The 13,868-nt window shown below is 36.0% G+C and overlaps 1 protein-coding gene and 2 pseudogenes across 1 annotated transcript; 2 read left to right on the forward strand and 1 right to left on the reverse strand.

Annotated features, from left to right (window-relative positions):
• Positions 1–2,082: 2,082 nt before the first annotated feature.
• Positions 2,083–3,265, forward strand: LOC145582529 (metacaspase-9-like). The gene is made up of 2 exons (XM_081639510.1): positions 2,083–2,440; positions 2,665–3,265. Exons 1-2 carry the CDS (start codon positions 2,083–2,085, stop codon positions 3,252–3,254), a joined length of 948 nt encoding a protein of 315 aa, XP_081495636.1. The 3' UTR covers positions 3,255–3,265.
• A 3,898-nt stretch (positions 3,266–7,163) lies between these two features.
• On the forward strand, positions 7,164–8,576 carry LOC145582531 (cytosolic sulfotransferase 5 pseudogene; annotated as a pseudogene).
• Positions 8,577–10,983: 2,407 nt separating this feature from the next.
• Positions 10,984–12,953, reverse strand: LOC145583346 (H/ACA ribonucleoprotein complex subunit 4 pseudogene; annotated as a pseudogene).
• Positions 12,954–13,868: the final 915 nt, after the last annotated feature.

Here is a 13,868-nt window from a genome sequence, read left to right on the forward strand (position 1 = left end):
GTTTGGATACGAAATCAAATTGGGTAATTTTTGGGTTGATTCATGTTCGAATCAAAACCTTCTAAGGTGAGGTAAATTTTGGAATTGATTGTTATTTGTTAGGGTCGTCATGTTCGAAATTGATTAATTTAAGGGTTACTTATTTGTGGGGTTTAATTAAGTTTTATTCAAATAATCCAAAATAGTTGTCTCATACTCTAATGTGTTTTATCAAGTTGGTTTGATATTTTGATTTAATCAGGTCAGCTTTGGCTTGTAGTTTCCACTCTTTTTTATTTATTTATTTATTTTTTATTTTTATTTTTTTTTTGTGTTAAAACATTTTGGTTAATTTGAAAGTTAATTATCAATTATTAGTAATAAATATTACCGAAACATTGTATGATTACATATTTGCATATACTCGTGTAATTTCAGTTTTTTGTCAAGTCAATAACAAGTCGAGTTGAATTCAAGTCAAGTTAATTACGAATTCATGCAATTAAATTGAATTGGATAAATAACATGTCGTAAATTAGATGGATATTTCCTTTGGTGATGTAATCATCTATGAGTATATGCCTGTGTACATGATGTGCTCTTAAGATTTTATCCATTTTGAGATGTTTCAAATGCTTTTACAATCACCATACTCTAAATTTGCTTAATTAAAACAAAAGATTCACATTGGCTCTTATCCTCATTTCTTATCCACTTTGCTCAATTTTTGTCAAAAGTCAACTGTAGAAAACGTAATAAAAATGAGAGATCTCTACGTTCTCTACAAGAAAGTATGCCCTACCACTTAAATGAACTAAATACACATGACCAAATGAGGACTTGTGATTTATATACGTAGTATATATGCAAGTATCTTATTGTGATCTCTCCATGACCAAATTGAAGACTTGTGATTTATATACCGGTGCGCCATTGGCATGAAAATAGAACAATGCTACGCGTGTGTTATATTTTCTTGATTTTCATTTATTTAAACTCATCTAAAAAATTAGTACTTTGTATTTTTTTTATTAATTCTTATATAAACTTGATTTTCTTTAAATAAATTTATTAATTATTTATCTGAGTAATTTATTTATTTTAAAATAAGTTATAAACTAAATCTCCTCCATTTATAATGGTCATATAACTAATTTAAATCAACTTTAATTAAACTATTAACGTTATAATAAACTCACTAGTGGAAGTTATGGTTATAAGCAATATCTTCAATTCAAATAGACAGCACGTAACGTGTAAGTACTGTTTATTTTGCCAAACCATTTGGTCTACTTTTGTCCCATACATTATACGTAGTCTACTTTTCTTTCACTCAACTCGATCAATTGGTAGAAGAAAAGTGCTTTACTAGTATTTTCTCTTGATGGAAATTATGCAATCACACAATTTAATTTCCCATTCATTCCAAACTTAATGGTAACTTATATAAACGAAAATATTTAGCTAGCTTCTCAAAATGATACTGAATAAGTAATGATTTATGATTAAATTTTTGAGTTCGCCAGCAAACGATGATGAGAAGACAAAATCTATGTAAAATTGCAAATATATGAAATATTAATCTTCTTTGTATGGATACCTTACATAGTAATTGAAATTTACGATTAGAACAAAGAAACACTAACTAATTCCGAACAATGGAAATATAAAATAAATGAATGAAATTAAATAATGCCCCCTTTAGCTTACTTACACGCAATTACGCAAACAATTAACCACCCAACTCATAGAATGGGCTATAACTCATAGAATGGGCTATAATTTTTAATTAGCTCAAACAAGGCTTTTAAATCGAAACTAAATTTAGGTAATTGATTAACTGATTACATAATTAAATCATCCATTTTAGGTGATTAGTAATAGAGTGTTCAATTGTCCAACAAATTGGTATAGCTTCTACTTCATGCTAAGCTAACCTACCATAACTTGCATTATATAATAAGTGTATATATTGCAATTACAAACTATGATCATCATATTGAAAAAGAGGAGGAAAAAAAAAATTCAACAAATTAAAGAAACATTTTTTTTTTTTCCACATTTTGTTGAACTTGTTTAAGATTTGGTCATCAATTGTTAGTCATGAAGGAAATTAATGGGAAAAGAATGGCAGTGTTGGTAGGGTGCAACTATCCGAACACGGAATATGAGTTGCAAGGTTGTATCAACGATGTAATCGCCATGAAACACATGCTTATTAAGAGGTTTGGGTTCGACGAAAAGGATATCGAGCTACTAAGTGATGAAGAGGACTCTAAGTTCTTGCCTACGGGTGCTAACATTAAGAAGGCACTCGGAAACATGGTTGATCGCGCTATGGAGGGTGACGTGCTCTACTTCCATTATAGTGGTCATGGGACGTTGATTCCTTCTTTGAAGCAAAATGAGCCTCATAGAAAGGATGAAGCTATTGTGCCTTGTGACTTTAATCTCATCACAGGTTAGTTAATTTTGCATCATGCATGCATGCTCATTCTTAAGATTAAAATATATATAATCTAATTGTCTCGTACTCTCGTCATTACATGAAGTTTAAAACAAAGAATAACCTAGAAGAGATCGAGAATGCTATTATATAATCATGTAAAATTCTTAAAACACGGTACAGAGTAATGTGACAATTAATTTCAAATAGAACTATAATATTAAAACATGCTTTTGTAGACATGGATTTCAGGCAACTAGTAAACAAGTTACCTCCTAAGGCAAGCTTCACAATTCTCTCAGACTCATGCCACAGTGGAGGCCTAATAGACCAAGAGAAGGAGCAAATTGGGCCGACAACAACAGCATCGAAGGGTCAGGCCCGATGTTCACGGCCCAAGTTCATCCCATATGACCAAGTCCTCCAAAAGCTCAAACAACTCTCAAGCATAGACACCCCTAACATTGGCAGACATTTGAAGGAACACTTCAAAGACCAAGCTAGCCTTAGCTTTTGCCTTAGTGAACTTGATCAAGATCAACTAAGCCTCGAACGAGCAACCAAGGGCGACTATGGAATTTTGCTAAGCGGGTGCCAGTACAATGAGACTTCAGCAGATGTTAGCTTGGAGGAAGGCGAAGATGGAGAGGCCCATGGAGCATTCAGCAATGCAGTTCAGAAAGTTCTGGAGCAGAATTCGGGACGGCTTAGCAATAAAGAGGTTGTGATAATGGCTAGGAAAGTGTTACAAGAACAATTGTATAAACAACACCCTTGTTTGTATTGCAGTGATGAGAATGCTGATGCTACTTTCCTGCTGCAATCATAGATTCATAGGTATATAATGTGTATCTAGCAAGTCTAAGACAATCATGTCATAAAATTATATATATAAGCTCATCATTTAACTGAAAGATTAAGATTTGCAAATAATTAGTATGTCACTAATTATTGTACAAACTTGTTTGTTATTTACAATAAAATGTACGAAGTACTTGTTATGTTAAATCATTCCTCCTCTGATCCTGTCAATCATGTTAATCTCTAATACTTCCTCGGTTCGTTTTTATTGCTTTATTTAGACAGTGATTCTATCTCTCTCTACTCATCATATGATTCCCACACTTAGAGGTGCTTATCGAGCGATTCGATCACGAGCTAAAGGGTGCTCAACTCGACTCAAACTTTTTACATGTGCTCAATTCGTGCTCGCTAAAGTTTCGAGCTAATAAAACCTGCTCGACTCGTGCTCGTTAAAGTTTCAAGTTGAGTCGAGTATAGCTCACGATCTGCTCGTTAAAGTTTTTACCATTCTCTAATTATATGCCTTTATTTATTTTTGTTCACTTTATATTGTTTTATTTTCTTTATATATTTATTATTAAAGATTTACTCTTTCTCTTTCGATAATATAAATTAACACTTATTAAGTGTCAAATTTGTTTAAACATGGTAACTTTATTTGTAAATTCTATATTAATAAAATATATTATCGACCTGCTCACGAACTTATCGAGTCGAGTTAGAGCTTGCTCAACTCGTGCTCGTTAACTTCTTGAGTCGAGTTGAATCAAACTTGAGTCGAGTCGAATCAAACTTGAGTCAAGTTTGACCGAGCGTTGACCGAGTCGAGTTCGAGTTGCTCGCGAGCTGCTCAACTCAATTAGCACCCCTACCCACACTCCCCCCGTTAACTATACTAGGACACTAATATGGTTGTCAGAGGCTCCGTCCCTAAGACCCAACCCTGCCCTACCTGAGGCTTGGAGTTCATTTTAAGGTCTGTTCTATTCAGATTATTTTCATTTCAGTTCAGTTCAGTCCAGTCAATCAGAACAGGCCCTTATAGGCATTCCGTCATACGAGCCTAGGATCTGAAGGACCCAAATACATCCCAAGATTCCATACCATAATATATTTTAAAATGCCTGGAAGCATTATTTTCAATTCAATTCAGTTCAGTCCAGTCCAGTCAGAACATGCCCTTATAGGCATTCCATCATACGAGCCTAGGATCCGAAGGACCCAAATACATCCCAAGATTCCATACCATAATATATTTTAAAATGTCTGGAAGCATTATTTTCAGTTCAGTTCAGTCCAGTCAGAACAAGCCCTTATAAGCCTTCCATCATACGAGCCTAGGATCCGAAGGACCCAAATACATCCCCAGATTCCATACCAGAATATATTTTAAAATGCCTGGAAGCATAATTAACTGTAAAAAATACATAGATTAGAACATAAACAATGTTTTTGAAGGAGTTGACTTAATAACTTGCCGTGGACAGCAAGTACATTCTATCAGTTCTTCCTCTTATATTTGCTCCGTTGTCATCAGTTCTTTCCTTTTACCTAAACTGGTTTGTTTATCATATATCCTGCCATATTAATCATGAAAAGTTTACTAGAAACTGAAGAATATGAAAGCAGAACGGAGATTCCCTCAATACAGAAACTAGAAGCAGAATGCAAGTAGATAAGCAGGGATTTATACCGGAAAAAGGTTTACTTTTCTTCAATCTTATTAATGGGATTTGTACTGGAAAAAGGTTTACTTTTCTTCAATCTTATTAACATAACATAGACTTTTTAGAGTCGACATAACTAGCTCAGTTTCGTTCATGATCCTAATTCTATCTGAATAAGGCTAACTTACATACCTAAACTGTGGCTCACCCCGATTTTACTAGGCTAAGGCCGATACCTCTATGCTTCTCTTAGGCCTTGGCTTGTCCCATGATCAGCCTGAATATTCCATTTCTACTAAATGTACTTTGGTATTGTAATTTACAGACAGATCAATATATAGTAACCCACAAATTAAAGTCACAAAGGTCAGAGCTCGAAGAACTGAAGCAGCAGATAAATCAATGGAACAATGCACTAGAGGAGCAGCAGCATCTGCACCGATTATACCACGAACATAATACACTACTAGTAATTACTGCTTCTCCATAATAAGTAAATTAGTTAACCTTTTGCTTCAACTAGTTACGCTCATTAATGATATATTCTGTATTGGCACGAATAGAAGATGCAGCTTCATAGCTTGCATCATAAACTACGACACAAAAGTGGCAACCTATCTTCGGAAAGGGCTATACTAAGAGACTTAACACAGCTTCAGAAGGCAAAGGACATTCCCAAAGAAAAAACTACCAAAAGTGGAAAACCCATTGTATACTGAAGAACTAGTAGAAAGTATTCAAAGCAACATCAAAGTAAGAAAAATTTCTCTTCTATGTTCTTAAACTTGTATTCTTCAATTCATCTGTTAAATAGATTCAATATTGCCAACATATTCTCACCTGATTTTTTTTTTTTTGTCTACTTGGGCTGCTATTTCCCGGTTTTTGCTACTATTACTGTAAACACGCAGTACATCAGAACTGTAATTGACAGAACTAGGAAACAGTATATGGTTAAACAACACAGGATCAACCGGCTAGATAAAGAGGAAAACATGAATTCCTGGAGAGGAAATTAACGAAGATTTATCTAAAGATAGAAGCCAAATCAGATGGTTCAAATGTATTATGCAAATAGTTCAAAATTATCAAAACTTGTATTGTCAATAGCTCAATACTCTTGATTGATTCTAGACTTCTAGTCGAGTTAAAGTATTGCAGTCTATACTCTATATACTACGCATATATTTTATCACTAATACAAAAAAAAGTTTTATATACCGAACTTGGATATCCTGTTGTGCAAAACTTTGTGAGAACGAGGATACATAGCGCCATAGCAGGGCCTGTGTAGTCGTGCAGAGCACCATGTTTCCTAAGGCTCAGCCTCTCACCCTTGGATAATTTAGTACTGTAAAGTGTGTTGTTAGATTGCCAACTCGTTGCCCAATGATGCAAGAAAATTCTAGGTTTTATTGAAAGTGACCACTCACCAGACAACGCTTCAGCCTGCAAGAATTATCACCCCAAAAATTAGCAAGAAATATTTATTAGTTTCATGTAAAATAATGCGGATGGATAAGATTGCAGGTTGAGTATATGAACTGATATAAACATTTTGACCCTCTTAATTACTTCTCTACTATTGGAAGGCATGAAAATTAAAAAGTACTCCGTAGTATAATAAGGACTCCCTTCGTCAGGAATCAATAGTTCAATAACTCGTTGTATGGCAACTAAATCCAAACAGAGGTGGTACAGTATAGAATTAGAAAAATTAAGGTAAGCGAGGTTAGCGAGGTGCACGAAATAAAAAGAAAAATGACTAGTCAATGATGTGGCCATCATATAAATCATCAAGAATATTCATAGCATTAAATGATTCTTGATGAAAACATCCAATATAATATAATAAAAACAAATAAAAAATGTTGTGCTACATTAATAAATTGGCTTTATTAGATAAGTCATTTTCAAGAAATGTATTTGTTGGCATTATTGAGGAGAAAGTTGGGAGAGCTACATCCAGTTGATTGAAACATAAGTAATAATTAAGCAATATTTTAAAAATACATACTGTATTAACTTAGGGCCTGTTCATATTTACTGAATTGAGCTGAACTGAACTGAACTGATTGGAGCTGAACTGAACTGAACTGATTGGAACTGAACTGAACTGAACTGAATTGAGCTGAAATGAATATTTTATGTGAGAGGGAAATTAAGAGCTGAACTGAACTGAACTGATTGGAACTGAACTGAACTGATTGGAGCTGAACTGAACTGAACTGAAATTAAGTAAATGTGAACAGGCCCTTAGTCCAACACGCTAATGATTTAATATGTGTAAGTTTCTTTGACCACAAAAATAACTTGGATAAGTTTCCTACACATCCTAGTCGTCCCTAATATGTATAAATATATACATAGCAACTTTAAACATCCAACTTATCATCTAAAATGAATCAAAGTCAGAAACAGGAGGAAATTATAGTCCCTGAAAAGGAGGTTCAACAGCTTCAGCAGTGCCTTCCAAAGGCGAACTTCATCGGAAGCAAAATTTGGAAATACCAAGGTTACTGGTACCATGACAATCATCTCCAAAATGTCCTCGAGTTTCAAAGACACTTCCATGCTCGAGACACTGATCTCATCATTGGTAGCCTCCCTAAAACTGGCACCACTTGGTTGAAATCCCTACTATTTGCGGTTGTTAACCGTGCCAACTACTCCGCAAATCATCACCAAAATCCACTCCTTCAAAATCATCCTCATGAGCTTGTGTACAGCTTGGAGACTGATGTCTATAATAAGGCCTTTGTTTATCCTCGTCCACATCACCTTAATGAGCTTTCCTCACCGAGACTTTTGAGCACACACCTACCCTATGTGTCACTTCCTGAATCTATTCAGACTTCTGGGTGTCGGATTTTGTATATCACCCGAAATCCCTTGGACACACTTGTTTCTCTATATTATTTTTCCATAAAAGTGATGAAGAACTACTTTTCCACGGATATATTGAAGATGATACTTGGTATGTTTTACCCTACTCCTACCATGCAGGATTTCTTTGAAGCTTTTTGTGAGGATAGAATCCCTTTTGGGCCATTCTTCGATCATGCTGTCGGATATTGGAAGGCAAGTTTAGAACACTCTGACAAGGTGCTATTCCTCAAGTATGAGGAATTGAAGGATGATCCCACAGTTCAGCTGAAGAGATTGGCGGAATTTGTGGGTATGCCATTTACTTCCCAAGAGGAAAGTGATGGTGTCATACAGAAAATTATAGAGATGTGTAGCATCAAGAGAATGAAAGAATTGGAGGTTAACAAGAGTGGTGTAATTAACAAGTTGTTTGACAAAAACTCATACTTCAGGAAAGGCGAGGTGGGGGGCTGGACTCATCATTTCACACCTCCCATGGTGGAGAGGATGAAGAAACTCATGGATGAAAAACTTGAAGGCACTGGTTTATCCTATAAATTAACTTCCTGATACCAATTCTTAATTTACCTCAATAATTGTCCTGTATTTTTTCTTTTCTTTTTTTCAAATTTCCTGGGGTCTTAGTCCTACTATTTTATATGAAATTCTCTAATAATGTATTTGCACAGTCTTTTAATTTCCTTACCCTTTGTTTATTATACTGACAGTGCTATACTCCTATTATATGTGTTAATGCTCCTGATGTTCTGAAGTACAATTGTATATAATAGCTGATAATTTCAACAAGTAATTACTAGTCAGGATTCAACATCTAAATAGATCAATCTGTAATTACCAAGGAGTCAAGAGCTCATCCTAAAAACAGCACTTATCGTGTCAGATGTATATGCATTATATTAATGGAAACCAAACTTCATGATGCCACAAATACCATTCTCAGAGCAGTTAACACAAATTGTCAAAGCTACACTAAAACTAGGCAATTTATTTGCTAAAATTAAATTTTCTATAGCCATGAGCAATTGAGCAGAACTCACCAAGCAACAGCAGGCGACCTTAAGCAGTTTGGCCCATGAAAGTAATAGGAGCATTGTCATCACTGCAGTCAAGCACGGATGCTAAGCAAATTTTTGTAGCTTCAACCTCTCCCTTACCAGTATGAAGGATGATGGTTGCTGATTGTTCACATGCTTCCTAAGCATCAAATGAACAGCATCAGTAGGTGCCCCAAAGACTACTCCAACAACCTATTTGGCCATACCCATTGAAATCTCCTCTGCACTCAGAGGAACCGCTTAGCAGCAGGCTCGTATCTGAATGGTACAATTTAAGTCATCAAAAGACAAGATTGTCAGCAACTTGTTCTTGTGCAATGCAGAACCTCAACAGCAATTTTCCCAAAAAAACAAAAAACAACAACAGGTTTCATCATCTACGAAGGATATTTCAGAAACAGAACAAAACTCATGATGACAATCTTCTTTCTTCACAGTAGGGGGAGCAGAAGAGGAGCTATCAATCAAATATAAATGTAAAGTGAGTATGCATAAGTTAATTAAACATATACACATACCAAAGATAAGGTTGAAATCATAGTGCAATTCTTTCCAACAATTTGTCACCATCTTCTGAAGGAATTTGTGTACAATGACCACTGAAGTGGAAAAACAGGATATCCTCATATTTTGCCCACTGGAGCATCAGATTAAGGCAGCTCTGATGTTGGCACCAGCGGACATGACAGGAGTGTAGAATCAGATGACCTGTTGGTCAAACCCAATCGACATTCAAGTGACATCATTGATGGGGCAATGCAATTTGTTTTGACACTTGTATAGGTAAACCAAGCAAAAAAGTCATCTTCTTGAATTCTTTATACATTTTAAGATTAAGTGCAGCTTTTGCCCCTTAAGACTATCTTCTTTTAATAGCCTAAGCTTTAGATATATAGGAATATGATTTTATTTTTTTTCAAAGTACCATTTTACATAAACACTGGAATCATTTATTATGTTCATCCACAAATATTTATCATTAACCTTGATAATAGCTTTTATATTGATCAAAATTAAACGACTAGAAATGTGCTTTTAAGATGGTATAATGGTTTGTTCAAAGACATGAGACTCCCTCCTCTAAGAGACCAAGAGGGTATTAGAATTATGGCCAATAAAAGCATCATGGATAATCAGAAGGCTGCAGTGACTTACTTGAGATGGAGCACATTCACGAACTGTGACGATTCTATCTTGATCAGGATGAAAGCACATCCCAACCTTGCCCATAGGCTGCGGATCAGTAATAGAGGCATTACATTATGTCATGCCCCCAGAGTCCCAGCAGCTACTGAAATACAATATCCAAGCACATCAGCATGGGCAACTGAGGCTTCTTTCAATGCAACTTTGCCATAGCAAGAAACAACTCCATATATGAAGTAAAATACAACCTTCCGTGGAAACAAAGATCAGGAAAAGCAAAAAGCACATGAGATTCATATGGAGTAAACAAGAAAAAAATATAAATAAATATATCCCCCACTAAAATTACGAGGGATCATGATGAAATAAGGAACTAATCATGACGATAAAAAGTAAAGAGGCACAAATCAGGTCTGCAACTGCAGTGATTCTCATATGCAAAATTAAAATTACAACTTGTATCTAAAAGAAAGAGAGTTCTTACCTGCGGCAGACTAGTGTTATCATCATTTTTCACAGATTTCTCCTTATCTAAATACTCAGGTTTCTGCTCATCCTTCTTAAGACTGCAAACCAAGTCATCTAACAGCAATAAAATAGTGGTATCTTATACATTTCCCCTATCCATCACATCTCTTTTAGCTTTGTTCGAAGATGAATTTTAAGAGAGAATGATGAGGCCTTATGTTCAAAGTGTTTACTCAATTCCCTCATACCAAAGTAATAAAGCTTAAAATATAACAGCAAAGTAGAATACTTGCATATTCTAAAATAACATTATGATTCTAATTTCTAATGCAGGGAAACTGGAAGGCACAGAAAAAGCATTGATTGGACTGGTACAGGGGATGACTGAAACATAATCAGTTATTACATGCCTAAATTTATAGATTGTATGTTCTTGATCACGATTGTCATGATGAATATCACAGCAACAGGCTACAACATACAAGCAATCATGAAATTAAATTGCTACTGAAAATGAAACAAGGGAGCATGGAAAAAGGTAAGATTATCATAACTCAATAAGTAAAAAGGCCCAGCTCAAGGCCACAAGAGAAACCATTCAGCTAGCAAAATCTTAACTGCAACTAATTCCGATGGAATACATTCAAACACTACAAAATTAATAAGCTTAAGATAACTAGAGAAGAAAACAATACAGAGTAACATACAATTCTAAGGTCTATTTCCATCCAAAACTGTATTATTTTATTCTCGATCAGCATCTGTATCCTTCTTTTTCTTCTTTTCCTTCTTCTCCTTCTTTTTCTCACTTCGACTTCCATCCTCTGTATCAGCAGCAGCATCACCGTTTTCCACATCCTTGCTCTTCTTCTTTTTTTTCTTCTTCTCGGATTTCTCCTCATCAGTTGACTCTGCCTTTTCTTCTTTATCCTTCTTTTTCTTTTCCTTCTTGGACTTGGACTTCTCTACATCAGGAGTAACAGGTTCATCAGCCTCCTTCTTCTTCTTTTTCTTCTCTTTGACTTCCACAACTTCCTCTTCCTGAACTTTAATCTTCTTGACATCACCAGCAGGACTAGCATCAACCTCCTCCAATTTCCTCTTTGACTTCTTCTCCTTCTTCCCTTCTACCACCACATCTTCTGCCTTCGCTGGTTCAGCTGCAGCAGCAATGCTAGCGATCATGGAATCTCCACCAGTAGGAAGCACCACATTCCTTGCCCACTCAGCAGGAGTCTGCTCATTTGGCTTACCATGCTTGTCCAGCTTGCCCTCTGCAATCAGCTTCTTTTTCATCGAGGCCCTCGGCCCAAGCCCCCATTTCCTGGGATAAGTATCCCTATCCATAATCACCCTCTTAATCTTTGCAACAATTCCATGATCACAAGTAGCCATGACAGCAGTAGTCATCTCTGCAATCCCCAAAGCAATAGCTTCTCCCTTAGTAGTCATCAAAACAACCTCCTCCCCAACCTCAACATCATTCTCAAACCTAAGCAACCCAGGAATCATCAACTTGGCACCATAACAAATTGCATTGACAGCCGAATCCTTGACAACAAGCCTCTTGTAGCTAGTCAAAACAACCTCCAACGGCATAATAACCCGCCTCAAATAACTCTCATCCCTGTAATTATCATACATCCATTGCGCATCCATCACATCATGCATCGTAACCATATTATCCTTCTCCCCCAAAATACCGGAGCGCACCCTCCTAAGCTCCTGCATATGTCCTCCCACACCCAACAACAAACCCAAATGAACACAGAGTGTCCTGACATACGTACCGGCCTCACAACTAATCCAGAAAACAACCAAATGCCTATCGGCATCGTACTCAAGTAGCTTACTTTCATAAATAGTCCTAATCCTAAGCTGCCTTTTAACAGCAGAAATCAAAGGAGGGCGCTGAAATACAGCGCCCGTTAAGGTTTCCAAAGCTCTGGCAACTTTAGCAACATCAGGAACAGCAGAATGTAATCTAGCAACACAAACATACTCTTTTCCAGCACCTTGTTGGGATTTAACTAAACGGGTTGCTCTTTCAATACAAACAATTAAATTCCCAGTAACCTTAGGATCTAAAGTACCAGAATGCCCAGTTTTTTCTACCCTTAAAATGCGCTTAATCCAAGCAACAACTTCATGAGAAGAAGGATTAGCAGGCTTATCGAGATTAAGAATACCATACCTGATGTATTCGGCAAGAGGGCGTTTCAATGGTGAATACCCAGATGAAAGAGGGGTGTAATGCCCAGTTCTGACATTCAATCTGTCGTAGTTTTTCAGGAGAATTGGCCACTGAGAAGTGTCGATTGATGGGGTGAAACTTTGGGGTTTGATTAAGAAATCAGTGTCGTTTTGGGGTTGGGAGTCTGTCGTTTTTGGGGTTTCGATGACGCTCTTGCTCTTCTTCTTCTTCTTCTTGTCTGAGCCGACGTCCGCCATTGATGAGGTTTGGAGGAGAGAGTAGGGTTTTGTTAGGGTTTTGGAACAGAATGAACATGAAGTAGAGTTGCCGGTTTAAGGCAAATTTTGAAAATTAACAAGGGTTATTTAGGAATAGTGAAATTTCACATCCAAAATGCTCTCGCTTTATATATTACGGAGTACGGAGTACGGAGTACTATAGATACTTATCCTAGGCCTGCTCAAAATAAATGATTTCGGGTCAAGCCCAACCCGACATTAGGCCCAAAATTTAAGTTAATGGCCCATCCAAAATCGGTTCAGGCCGACAGACTAGGCTCATGTTGATCAGGCCTAGTTTTATCCCTAATATAACTCCTAAAATATCAAGAACATTTGGTGTGTGAATCTCCGCGTATGCCCCTATTGTTTGGAAAGACGATTCCGCCCTTGCTCTAAATTCATCGTGTCTCGTACAAGTATGGAGCGCAAAGGTTTGATCTTCAACTTCAATACAAGTCTCGTAAAGCTTTATTCAAAGCTTAGAGTTGCAATATCAATCGCCAAATCCCAATTTCAGAGCATCTGCGATTTCTTAACAAAGACCCAATTTACCCCTCCAAATTAAGAAGTTTGATTTTGATCAAAAACCCAAAAAAATCAATTGATTTCATGGGTTGATTCTTTATATTTTTATTTTTAGGGTCTTATTAGTAATTAGATAGGTTATTTGTATTCATATGAATTTAATGTTTATAATCAACTCTACTGCTCACAATGGATTATGAGCCATGTCAATCATGTAAAAGTTATGTTATTTTCTCTAAATACGTGATTTACAAATCTTTATCATAGAGTATTATGGTAGATGTTGTATGGTTATTCATTAATGATATTATTCTTATTCCTTGTTCAAAAAAAAAAAAAAAATATTTAATTTTTAGGTATATCTTTTAAAAAATGTCTCTGAATTTATAATTATATACCATTGGCATATAGATT

The sequence above is a fragment of the Chenopodium album genome, chromosome 15, assembly GCF_948465745.1.
Source record: "Chenopodium album chromosome 15, dcCheAlbu1.1, whole genome shotgun sequence".
NCBI lineage: Eukaryota > Viridiplantae > Streptophyta > Magnoliopsida > Caryophyllales > Amaranthaceae > Chenopodium > Chenopodium album.

Bases quoted from the DNA above. Each gene is read 5' to 3' on its own strand.
- LOC145582529 (XM_081639510.1), top strand. From the start codon at position 2,083: ATGAAGGAAATTAATGGGAAAAGAATGGCAGTGTTGGTAGGGTGCAAC. The intron at 2,441-2,664 runs GTTAGTTAATTT...ATGCTTTTGTAG, and splicing joins TGACTTTAATCTCATCACAG to ACATGGATTTCAGGCAACTA.